Source organism: Pelobates fuscus, chromosome 12 (genome assembly GCF_036172605.1).
Source record: "Pelobates fuscus isolate aPelFus1 chromosome 12, aPelFus1.pri, whole genome shotgun sequence".
Lineage (NCBI taxonomy): Eukaryota > Metazoa > Chordata > Amphibia > Anura > Pelobatidae > Pelobates > Pelobates fuscus.
In genome coordinates, this window is record NC_086328.1 from 45,971,069 (window position 1) to 45,984,728 (window position 13,660).

Sequence of the window (13,660 nt, forward strand, 5' to 3'; positions counted from 1 at the left end):
GTACATCAAGAAGAATAACAATATTGAAGAAACCATGACGTAAAATGTACCTGTAACAATAACAGAGCACTGAAGAAAGTCACAGATCATGTATATTATCAAACATCCCTGCAATGAGAAGTACGTAGAATTTATGCAAATTATACAATGTCCCCTAAAATGCCAAATCAACCTCTGTAAAACCACTCTGATCATGCTATTGGTCCGTGCACATGACCAAGGTGATGCTGAGCTGAGAAACGTGAGACCTGCATGCCAAACTATTCAAACTACCACCACAACTACCATAAACTGCCAATCATAGGAACCCCCAACATCAAAAGGAGTGACCATAGAGTAAGAGCCCTAATGATCATTTGGAGCAGAGGACCACTTTGCATGGTTTTGGAACTAGACTTGCAAGATACATGTCTACTGTAAATACCACTCACCTTTGGATCAATGATCAGGTAAGTCTTGATGTTCATTTCTTTAAGATAGGGATCTCTTTCCTCACCATGTCCTTCTTCTACTTTATATGCTCCATTCAGATGTTTTAATGTTGCTTCTGTGATGTGTACACGACTAAAGAGGGAAAGGGGTATTCGTTATACAACACAATTTTACAAAGGACGTTATGTAGATACACAGAGGGTATTTATAAGAAGTTTTGTGTTCTAAAACGTGGTATTAAGATGTAAATTATGAAGTCACCAATGCAATGTGTCTGCTGTTTTCCATTATGATTGCCCCCCTTTTAGTATTTTAGAACATTTTACAGAGCACAATATTTTTATATATAAACCCCACAATTCTAAAGCATATACAAGCGTAAAATAATTGCAAATAGGGGTTCTGGAGAAATCAATGTTTGTTTATAGCATAATTCTGCCTCTGCTGGCCTACCTTCTTCCCACAGTGCATCCTGCGGTCATCTCTTCTACAGGTAAAAACTCTTCCACCTAATCTACAAGAAAATATGACTTTGCAGGCCAGGAAACCTTCTTCCATTGTTCCATGGTCCAGTTATGATGCTTATGTCCCTATTGAATGCACTTTCAGTGGTGGACACTGAACGTTCAGTGGCTACGCATCCCCATACGCAGCAAACTGTGAAGCACTCTGTACTGTGACACCTTACGATCATGGCCAGCATTATGTTTTTCAGCAATCTGAGCTACTGTAGTTCTTTTGTGGCACTCACAATGCATATCAATGAGCCTTGGGCGCCCATGACCCTGAGTTCATCGGTTGTCCTTCTTTACCCAATTTTTTGTTAATTACTAGCCAGGGCATACCAGGAACATCCCAGAAGACTTGCCATTTTGGAGATGCACGGACCCAGTCATTTAGCCATCACTATTTGTACCTTGTCAAAGTCATTCAGAACCCTTGACAATTTTCCTGCTTCTTACACATGAAATTTAAGAATGGACTGTTCACTTGCTGCCTAATGTATCCCACCCCTTGACAGTTGCCATTGTACCAAAAAAAAAAAAAAACCTTTCAGTGATTTTAATGTTATGGCTCATCAGTGTATGGTAAATAGCATCATGCAGCCCCTGCTAATTTTTCATCTACACATTCACAATGTGACCATGTTCATATCAATTTCAAAGATGTTTTAATAAGTGGATATTCACGTAAACTAAAGTCAATGTCATGTCAAAGGGATAATGCTGGGGTCCTCAAACTCTGGCCCCCCAGATGTTGCTGAACTACAACTCCCATGATTCTCTGGCTATCTATGTAATTCAAAGAATAATGGCAGTTGTAGTTCAGCAACATCTGGGGGGCCAGAGTTTGAGGACCCCTGGGATAATGTTTTAACTTAAATTTACAAATATAACAGCACAAAGACCTTAAATAATAATAAAATATAATTTTATAGGAAAGGTCATTAAAATTCCAAGGATGTGGGTCATAATAGTGTCTCATCATGGATACATAGGTCCTAAGAATGATGACAGAAATGTGTAATAAAGGTATTAAATAATGTTAGAAAGTAAGAAAAATTTAAGAGAAATATACATCTGGCATACATATAATTTCATAGTTCCAATCAAGAACAATGGATAGAAGACAACTGCAAATAGACTATAAAAGGCAACAATCATTGAATCAGCATGCACAAAACACATAGGTTAGGAGGTATGTAAACAGAACAAATCACTGTCTAGCATGACTAATCAGCAACTCAGAACCTAGTTTGTTGGTTCTAAACATGCATTGTTTTTTTATAGCAATCCAAACAAAGATTAGTATGTTAACCATTCTTCAATTGAAATGTAATTTCATCTGTATAAAAAAAAAAATAATAATTTACATTTAAATAAATGTAGCTAAGCTTGGCGGGGGCTGACTGCCATGGAGGGAAGACGTGCCTAACTGAAGCTCCTGACTAAGCTGCGAAAAAAAAGCTAAAAAGGCACCTCCAAACCTCATGAAACGGCACACACTGACCTTTAGCGACGACCTGGTATTTAGTCCACACGGTGAACCAGTGATGCGGACCGTGAATGGACAACAGGCAACAGGCTTTACCCGCGGAGGCATGCGGCCGGGAGCACAATGGCGGGGAGCGGCGGCCGAGTTCCCAGTCAGAGCGGCCCGAGAGCTGAGCGCCACACGCGAGTACCCCGCAACCCCCCTATGGACCGGTGGGGGTGATGCCGGTCCACTACTGGGAGTCCTCCCAGCCATGGCAGGCACAAAGAAACCCATCGGAGGGCCAAGAGACTCGCCAAAGATGGCGGCGACCACGCGGCTTGTCAGCAGCCAGGTGGAACAACAAGCCCCTGTGTCCAGCTTGGAGCAAATATTCATACATTTCTGGCGGAAGCTGGAATGCAGACTGCAACAGGGAATCCAGCAGCCATCAAACTTAAGCTCCCCACCATGCCATTCACCGCCCGACCCACAGCGAAAATTAGCACACCCGAAGAGACCCAAAACGGCAAGAAGGCGGCAGAGAAACAGGCAGGCCATGCAGGGTAAAGAAGAGAAGAACACCGCAGAACCTAAACACCCTAAAGCCAGCAACGCTATCAGGAGAAGAAGCTCTACTTAGGTTGCGGACCATACACAGTGCCCCTCCCAAGCCTAGGAATAAGCAGCAGCAAGAACCCGCAATGAAGGACCCAGCTTGGAGGGCACGCAAACAGCAAAGGCCTCTGAAACCTTCTGCAGCACGGAGGTGGGCACCAACCAAGAGCAAATCGCAGCCCTGCATCGAGCCCAACAAAACAAGGAGAGCCTTGATTCGGGACACTGAAACGCATGGCCCCTTACTGGTCCCTCAAAACCTGGCACACACCGGCAGCAACAGGGAAAATGCTATGCTGAAGCGAGGCATAGGGTAAATAGTGGCTATGGAACGGCAGCAACAGAGAGCCCTGCTGACTATACTTCACCTGCAAACTGACTCTCTTAATAAACTAACACAACCAGCAGTTAACATGTCTCAAACAACTCACCCACGAACTCACTGCAATGTTTTGCCTGCAGCTAAGTCTGACCCACAAAGTTGGTAACCTAATGCTATTGTATACCCCTCATTCTGTGTCTCTCCTCTGACTTGTCTCACCTGTCAGGCTCACCTTGATTTTTCTTTTCTTATAGCGAGAATCTAAGCAGATATAAATATAGCATAAGCATAAATGTTGGAACCTCACAGAAAAGCAATGCCATGTATTTAAATTAAAAATGTGAGACGAGTATCATATACACAGTAAGCGCTCCGCGGTTTTGTTTCTTGCCTCTCCAGTAACCTGGTGCCTGCGCCATGATCTGACCCTCTTTGTTACCACTCGTATGCCAAAGTACACAGCCGGGCTCCCACCATGTCTCTCATACAGACGCGAAAGTTTAAGCATTCACCACACAGCAATACCCTGCAGCATCGTAACTATAAACCTTACCTTTTATAGATTAGCCTCATAGTAGCACCTCATAAGTTATGTTCAGCCTGTTATTATTGAAAGTGTTAATATTGAAATTGTGCCTGTACCTCAAGCAATGCAAAACTAGCATGTTACATTAGCACTATCAGCACAACCTTTCCATACTGCATCACTCTAATTGCATGTTACACCTGTAACTTAGTCATAATGTGTATGGCTGCCTCAAATGGATATTAATCTTACTATAAAATGTGCCAACTCAGCGAAATGAAACACGGCAATTGCTTTAAATGTTCAAACTTTCATGTAACATGTTTCATTGTGGATTATGCAAGTTCCTGCTTATGTTATTGTGACAAAGCAGGACGATCTATTAAATTGTGGACAATAAAAATAAAGAATTTAAAAAAAAATGTAGCTGAATGTAATTGTAATTGGATTTTTTCATACTAGAGTAGCTCAAGAGAGGATCTCCACATTGCAAGCCCTAATCTTATTCTGAAAGTGGTTTTCCTGCATTTTAATATTTCATGTCCAACAACTTAAGTTCCTTAAATGGCGTTCATGGGATTTTGTATACTAGCTTGCCCTGCACATTAGCATGTCCTTTCATGATTTTCCAAAGAAGCAAAAATGTGAAATCAGAGTAGGAAGAGTTTGTGTTCTGAATTTGGGCATTTTCAGAACAACTGAAAGACTAGATAGCTGTTGTAATGTAAGAAATGGGTTTAAAGAAAGACCTGCGAGGAACAGATGAAAAAGATCATACCCTGGAACTCCTGCAGATTCCATGCGATTGGCCAAAGAGACATCGTGTGACCACACATCGAACTGCCACTTTCTTAATCCGATGACACCGCAGAGTACGTGTCCAGAATGTACTCCCACCCTCATGTTAATATCAGCGCCAGTAGCTTCTCTTACTTTCCTGTAAAAATGTAATTTATCACTCAGTAGGGTAGGGACACACATTCGGCACGGTGGTAAAATGTGTTGGCTTTTTATCTTTCAGAACATTTTATTGCAACTGGTGCAGACCCAAAATCTAACAACTATTGTGTGCGGAATAAAAGCACTCTGTGTACCAGTTTAAATTTTCTGAAGGTCCTTTAAATATTTTAATTTACGGTCACTTCACTGCAATCAAACAAGGGGAACACTCATGTACGTAAAATCAGATTTAAGCCTTTCATAATACAGAATTTAATTTGATTTTTTTTATTTACGATTTATAATTTTCTGACTAGCACAGGCTAACTTTTATTTATACAAGGATTGTGATTTTCCATTAAGTCTCATGGGAGGTCATTTGGTGTTGGCAGGATGATCATAGCAGTCCTAAACTCTTTCCCCAGTGGCTCTCTTCCTAGGTACATTTGATCCCATAGAGAAGAGATGCAGAAGGGATGCGTAATATGACCTTTAGGCATCTTCTAAATCTACAGATAATTATTGTATTCACTGTAAAAAAACCTCACCAGGCAAACGTAACAGTTTTAGCATATCGTGACGCTTCATTGAAATCATCTTAATTGGCTTATTTTTTTCCCATAAACACATTTTCACAATATGCTAATGTGTCCGGCGTGAAAGAAATTGTAAACACAAAGCTTTGGATCGGAATTTAAGATACGGCTGTATACCTGTTTCTTCTCTACACTATGCACAATATAGGGGAAGAGCTGGGTTACTGTTACATAGTGAAACCTTGCTCACAGTCTGACTCCTGTTGAGGCACACTATCAAAAATTATAAAAGGTGGTCTGAGCAATACATTATGAACAAAGTTAAATACTTTGTTATTATTAATGTGCAATAAAGTAGAGTGTGACTTAACATGTAATGATAATCACTGACATCATTGAGGTAAAACAAAGTTACTCGAGTGAGCTTCAGTAAAAAAAAAAAAAATGACCACAAAACAGTGGTATTGTGTGCATAAAAAGTTTGCGTAGAGTGAGATCTCATGTCTGTTGTAGAAAAGAGACACAGAGTTGCATAGAGTGCCTTTCTGGCTGTATGTTTCTGGCTAAGTAGATTTAGAGTGCAAGTATAGAAGGTCGCTTAGATCTTAAAAGCCTTTAACCCCTTAAGGACCAAACTTCTGGATTAAAAGGAAATCATGACGTGTCACACATGTCATGTGTCCTTAAGGGGTTAAAGAGACACTATGGCAATGGAAATACAAACAAGTATTCAAAATGCTATAGTCTCAATAGATCTTTTTAGGTCCCCTTGTGCGCACCTGTGAGGTTTGAAAGGTTTTACTTACCCATTCAGTCCTTGCCGCACCAGTCTGCGTTGTGCCGCTCTACCTCTTTGGCTGAGAACATAGGGAGGCTAGTGCGCTTGAGCAGCACAAAGCAACCCTGCGACAATCAAATGGTATTTAGGAGAATCATTTGACCACATTACCAAGTTTCACTTGGTTGTAGAAGTGGAAGCCCTCTAGTGGCTGTCTGGTAGAAATGTAAATATTGCAATATCTACAAAACTGCAATAATTACCTTTCAGGGTTAAAACTGCAATAATTACCTTTCAGGGTTAAAACTGCAATAATTACCTTTCAGGGTTAAAACTACAAGGCCACGGAAGCAAGACCACTTCATTAAGACTGCCATTTTTAGTTAAATCTTTATTACCAATTATTATAAATTCTATATAATCAAAGGATTATCTTTACTTGCCTTTCACAATGTTTGTATTCAGAATTGATTTAAAGCCTGCAATATACTTACTTTATTGCATTACACATATCAAGCCCCATCTTCACACAATTCTTGGCATTGTTGGGTAAAGACACAGGGAGACCAGATACACAGTAATAGCAGTCTCCCAAAATTTTTATCCTCATGCATTCATTTTCCTGCATGATACAATATAAAACTTCACGTTAGATGTTTAAAAAAAACCAAAAAAAAACACAGCTTTAAATGAATACGCCACATGTCTGTACAGATTATATCAGTGATCTGGCCTAACACTGCAGTTTATAGGTTGAATGACTATAAATACTAGACTTGTGCATATATTGAAGTAGACTTCACAGGAAAATCCCAGATGGACCAATTTGTTCAGGTGTTAAAAAGTAATTTGCTTTTTTTGGGGGGGTGAGGGGAGGATGGCCGAATTCAATCCATGTAATGTTTTGATTTAACAGAAATTTGGTGCCAAAAAAAACATTCAGGGAAGCAATACTGGTAGCCACAAAGAAAGATGTGTGGCCAATTGGATCTTAGCTAGCAGATTATTATGGACATTTGCAAGCGTTAGGGATTCAGAATATTCTGTCAATCTTTGTTTTTATTGAGGCGTATGATGGTTCAGTACAGAAAGTAAAGTAATGGGTTAATGCATGTAAAACATACAGTTTGCATAAGTGATGTACACAATAGTTGCATGTATTCCCAAGAATAGCGGCCTCTTTTTTTTTTTTTATATTTTAACAGTAGAGTTGTCATTACAGGTTAAACAAACTAAGCAATTAAAACAATGAAGGTGTGCTGAACGAAGTTGAATGTGACCTCGTTTGTAGAACAGTAGCACTATAACTAGCAGCAACACTACCAGAAGTATCATTATTACAGGCTAAGCAAGCTAGACAATGACGGTTCAGTTAACTGAGTGGAATGTGACCTCGCTGGTAGGACAGTAATATTATTGCTAGTGGTGTCGTCACCATTAGTATCATTATTACAGACTAAAGCAAGCTAATCAAGCTAAACAATAAGGGTCCGTTTAATTAAGTTGAATGCGATCTCGTTTGTATAACATTAGTATTATTACTAACAGCATCATTACCAGACTTTGAGCTATGCGGAGGCTAAAGATTAAGTGGCTAGGAGGCAGAGAAGGAAAAATAGGGGGAGCATGCAGACATTATATACTGTGTATGATTTGCTGGGCACATGCTTAGATGTGAGGTGGTTAACATCACCCCTTAGGCCCTTATAGCTGCACCTAGAGGACAGTAGTAGGGCTGAAGCGTTAAGACAGGAACATTTTATATTGTACAGGCTAACCCTTGCTGAATCCTGCCTATCACAAGGGGTCATGAGAGGGACAACAGAATCAGCAAAATGAAGGTTTCGCCGTTTAGTGTGGGCTGAAGTATATTCACACTGAACTAATCACAATTAGAAAATTTATGCAGAAGTCCCAATATACACAGTAATTGCTTAGGTTAATTATGTCCCGCTTGGTGCTGCATGTTGCCCAGTGTAACATGCCCGCTACGTCCCGGTGAGCATAGGTCCTGCTAGCTGCGCCCCGTGGTGTGTGTGGTTAGTCAACCATGCTGATCAAAGTAGCTTAGATAGATGTTTCGACCGGCTGTTTCAAAGATTTTGGCCCAAGTCCAGGTTAAGCACTTGTAAGTCCGCGTGGTAGTAGCTAGCGTGTCCGTTACTTATCCCCTGCCCGTCTGTACACTCAACCGGGCCTGCTGTTGCGTCTCAAGGTGGATATTGCTAGTCTTCAAGTTTCCCCAGTGTTGTGGTGGCGCTGCGTCCGTGGGCCACCAGCCTTCAGCCTGAGGCCTTTGTAGGCGCTCGTGCCCTTGATCCCTTCAGCAGGATCGAGGGCCCTGGGTTCCGATCCCATTCTTCCCCCAGGGTGTATGGCAGGCTTCAGAGGGGTTCCTCTGTGTGAGCACCCAGCCCAGAAGAAGGGCGAGCGGTCTCGTGGGCGGTGTCGTCCTCGTGAGTAGTGCAGCGTGCAGGGTCTTCGGTGCTTTGTGCCTGGAGTGTCTCCGGGCTTGAGTCCTTCGTTACAGTGTGGGCCGTCATATGTGTGCCGCTTTGTGTTCCATGCCAGGTGGAATCTGTAAACAGCCTTAGACTCCGCAGGTCGGACCCAGCACACGTGGCCTCCGCCATCTTGGCTCTGGGTTTGCATGGTGGTCCAGTAATGCCTCCAAGTGTAGGCTTGGAACTAGGACCGGGATAACCCCCCCGGTCCGGAGGGGGGGGGAACAGGACCGGGCCCGCCGTTGTGCCTTGTGCATGACGGGCTCCGTGGGGCAGGATAGTGAAGCGGCGGCCGTCCGCTCCACTCACCGCCAGGCCGGATCCCGCTGGTTGCTGCAGGTAATCCTCCTCCGGGGGACTTGAGCTCCGGGAGCAAGCCTTTCCCCGGCTCCGGTAGCCCCTCTTCATTGCAGGTCGCAGTGCTTGGTCGTCTGGGTCCGAGAAAGCCACAGTTTATAGCGTGGATGGGGCATGTTAAGCAGGAGCTGCTCTCCCCTGCGACCGCTCGGCTCGGCGGCCCGGCCCCGCCCCCCCGGGATTCAGAATATTCCCTGTAAGTGAAAACACTTGCTCACTTGGGACACTGGTCTGTGGAGATGACAATAGCTGCTGGGCAACCACACACAAAGAAGGCAACACACTCTTCTTCTCATCTCCGTAGTGATGACGTGCATCCACTGACCTACAGCATCAGCCAGCTGCTCCTTAAATACTAGCACAAAGGAACGGTACAGTGATGAGACAACATATTAGCTTCAACCCTTAGCCTTGTGGAGGAGGAAAATGCAGGTGGATTTGCATCTACGGCAGTGGAAGTGGTTGCAACACTACACTAGCATTTTGTTGACTAATGTTAATGGGAAGGGAGGTGATAATAATATGATCACTGGTTTAGCTACTTCTGGCACTGGTAGGAGATGATGCAATTGTACTGCAGATAGAAATATACTTAGATAAAGTACTAAGTGCAATCCTCTCTGGATTCTGCTCCTGTAATTCCTTTATATCATGGTCATTTTCTTCCTGGAACAGACTTAAACAAAATCTGGAGTAATGGGGAAAGAATGATATCATCATCACTAGATTCTTCCCCACCACCACCAAGACCAGACATTGGTTGAAACTACTCAGGGACTCTGTTCCACCTCTTCCATAAATAGTGGCTCTGATAACAATGACAAAGTCTCTGCTGAGCTCTCCCTTAGTTGCTTCTTTGAGGGGGCTACAAGAAATTGAGGTACAGAGGCAACGGCAACAAGTCCACTGGTTTCATTGATCCCTTGTTTCAAGCACCATAAAACACAGAAGCTAAACCTAGTCTCACACCAGGCTACCTACCCCATAGGATTATTCACTAAAGTGAGAATCGTCAGGAGTTCAAAGTTTCAGGTGAAAACAGCCAAAGTGAAAACAGAATGGATTTAAAGAAATGTTTCTAATTCGGCTGTACTGGTCTAACTTTTAAAATTCACTTTTAATTCACAGTGAATCTTTGGAAATGCTCACTTCAGTGAATAACCCTCACAATGTCACGGCTGGTCTGTCTCACTAAATAACTCCTCATCCTTGTGTTTCCCTCTACTGGTCAGTTGTTATATGATCTACGAACAGGCTGTCCCTTACCTCTTCATTGGACAGAAGATACAGCCAACATGAATGATTGAGCAGAGCTCTTATCTATCATGGGTAAACTAAGCTGCTTATTTGACCCCATAAAAAAGCCTCTTTTCCATTCCATTCCCCTTTTTTTCTTGTGCCAGGAACAGCACTCCAAATCATGAATTCCACAAGTTAGTTTCCTAGAGATGGCATGTGGCAGTTAGGAATCTAATCTAAATTTCAGATTTTTTTTGGCACGATTGCAGTTCGTCCCGAAACGAATCCGAGTCCAATGCAATATTATAACCTGCAGAACAGCATAATGCTCAAGGAACACAAAATTAGATAGATTTACTACCTTTTTAACGAATTGTTAAAATTATGCCTAAAAAACAAAAAACACCTCCAAATCTTTTGCATACAGCTTCTACTTTTGACTCTGTGTAGAATATCGGGAAAACTGTTCTTTTCCCACAACCCCATGCTGAGCAGAGGTTGTAGAAAATGTACTGGCTATTTTATTGAGGAGTCTCACCACTTCCTGGTAATTGGAAGAACATCTTATATTTTCCTTATGGTCACCTGATTGGCAAGTCCTATCAGGAGGAGATATACAGTGAGGGATATACAGTGCAAATCAACTTTTTTGACATGCCTTTTTCTGGATTTTTGTTTTGTTTGTTATTCTCTCTCTCACTGTTAAAATACAAATGCCATTAAAACTATATAGACTGATCATTTCTTTGTCAGTGGACAAACATTCAAAATAAGCAGGGGATCAAATACTTTTTTCCCTCACTGTAACACCAGTCACCTCAAGGACTGTCAACTCATTAGTAGGCATGTATTTTATTCCCCTTGCTCTGTTTTAGCCTGGTAAAGTTTTTACTTTAAAGGGACACTATAGTCACCAAAACAACTTTAGCTTATTGAAGCAGTTTTGGTGTATAGAACATGCCCCTGCAGTGTCACTGCTCAATTCTCTGCCATTTAGGAGTTTACACTTCCTTCATTGCAAATTCTATTTAATTTAAAATGTATTAGCCCCTGCACTGTTGATCACTTGCTAGACCCCACAGAAGCCTCCTGTGTATGATTAAAGTTCACTTTAGAGATCAGGCAATAAGCACTTTAAAAGTAAGTTACATCTAATTGAAAGTGAAACCATTTTTTTTTTCATGCATGGTGTCCGAGTCACAGTCAGTAGAGGTGTGACTAGGGCTTCGTGGACAGAGACAAAAGGGATTTAACTCCTAAATTGCAGAGATTTGAGACTACAGGATCATGATCTATACACCAAAACTGCTTCCTTAAGCCAAAGTTGTTTTGGTGACTATAGTTTCCAGCACTCTGTAGACTCTAGTTTAGAATGGTTGACTTCTTACATAGGGAGGGGGGGCATGCTAGGGCACTCCTGGCATCATAACCACTACAGTGAACTGCGGTTATAACGGTACTTGAAGTGTTCGTTTAAGCCAGGGGTAGTCAACCTTGTCCCTACCGCCCACTAGTGGGCGGTTTGGGATTTCAGGTGGGCGGTGGTGGGTTCTGCAGAAAACGCCCAGTGGGCCTCAATGGCCATGGGCTAAGGCAGTCAGGAGAGATCCTTTCACCTTCCCTGCCTGCCCATCAAAGATCTCCCTCACCAGCCTGCTGGCATATAGTTCCAGCAGAGGGAGGGTCCTCCCACGAGCAGGCTGGTCGGAGCATTGCTGTGTTATTATGGCAACGCTCCAGTACAGTGCTGTGCTCACAGGAGGACAGGAGAGTCAGCCAAAAGTCGGTCTTGCAGCATTATGCACCCCTCTCCCCCTGGTAAAAGGCAAGAAGAAATGAGGGGGAAACACTAAGATAGATTTTCTCATCTCACCCACATACAACACAACACAACACACACACACACACACACACACAAAAGTAGAATAGAAAATAGGAAAAAAGGGAAAACTAAATAGATGCACATTTTTAAAAAAAAACCTCCTTTCTTAAAAAAATAAAATCGCACTTGCGCTATAAAATTAGTTCCTGTGCCACTGGTGGGTGGTAAGGAAATTTTACCAGCAATAAAGATACAAAAGAGGGCGGTAGGTGTAAAGGTTGACAACCCCTGCTTTAAGCAGTAAATGAATTCTCAAACATCGAACAGAAAGTAAAAATAAAATATTGAATTTTCTACACAGCGGCAATAGCCCTTAAAGGGGAAGTCATAAATAGAATATCTTCTTAGGTTTTAATACATTTCTTACACAGAAAGAGGAGAAATATATTCCACAGGGTTTGGGATAGGCCCCTTAGCTTCATTGAAAGATCATCTTAATGCTGCAAGATGCAAAGACAGTCTAGAAAATTGGGTGCGTCACACTCTGTGGCAACAGTTTGGAGAAGGACCTTTCCTGCTACAGCATGACTGTGTCCATGTGTGGTCCATTAAGACATGCTGTGTAGTAACTTAAATAACCCTCACAAAGCCCTGACCTTAACCAGGGCTGGCGCTGCCATAAGGCGGCACAGGCTGCGCCTAAGGGTGCGCCAGCCCGGGGGCGCAAATGTCTGGCTTCCAGGACCTGTACAGGGTGCGTGAGGGAGTTGTACAGGAAGAAAGCGGATGTAGAGCAGAGCTCCTTCAGAAGAGCACAGCGCCAGTCCACTGGACCACAGTTCTCCAGACGGTAGGGAGACTGGGTGGAGTGTGTTTTTTCTAAGCCCCACTCCCCTCAATATCCCCCAATGCTCCCTAACTAAAATACTGCCCCATGTTACTGTCCCTATCTGCCCACAATACTGCCCCTGCCCCATGTTACTGTCCCTATCTGCCAACAATACTGCCCCTGTCCCATAATACATTCCCTATTCCTCCACAATACTGCCCCTGCCCCATAATACAGTCCCTATCCCCCACAATACTGCCCCCTGCCCCATAATACTGTCCCTTTCTCCCCCACAATGCTCCCTAACCATCCAAAATACTGCCCCTGCCCCAATACTGTCTCTATCCCCCCACAATACTGTCCACCCCCCACCACAGCCCCAGTCTCCCACAATACTGCCTCTACCCCCCCACTAAGCCCCAATCCCCCACAATACTGTTCCCATCTCCTTACTAATGCCCCAATCCCCCGAAATACTGCCCCTATGCAACCACACTAAAGAATCAATCCGCCACAATACAGCCCCTGTGCCCATCAGAATAAAGCCCCAATCCCCCACTAAAGCCACTACCCCGCACAATACTGCGTCTATTCCCCAAAACTACCCCTATTTCCCCCCCCCCGCTAAACCCCCTGTCCCACACAATACTGCCCCTATCCCCCCCACTAAAGCCCTTTTGTACAGTGCTTCAGAATTTGTTGGCGCTATATAAATAATAATAATAAAGTCTGTATCCCACACAATTCTGCTCTATCCCCCACAGTAAAGCAAAGTAACATAGAA

General features: G+C 43.0%; 1 protein-coding gene across 1 annotated transcript in view; it reads right to left on the reverse strand.

Moving 5' to 3' along the window:
• Positions 1-13,660, reverse strand: part of ADCY7 (adenylate cyclase 7) — a 135,580-nt gene that overhangs the window by 51,947 nt on the left and 69,973 nt on the right. The window contains exons 7-9 of the mRNA XM_063437271.1: positions 6,620-6,747; positions 4,651-4,809; positions 432-564 (exon numbers count right to left, since the gene is read on the reverse strand). Coding sequence (XP_063293341.1) covers positions 432-564; positions 4,651-4,809; positions 6,620-6,747 — 420 coding nt within the window. The remainder of the gene's footprint in view (positions 1-431; positions 565-4,650; positions 4,810-6,619; positions 6,748-13,660) is intronic.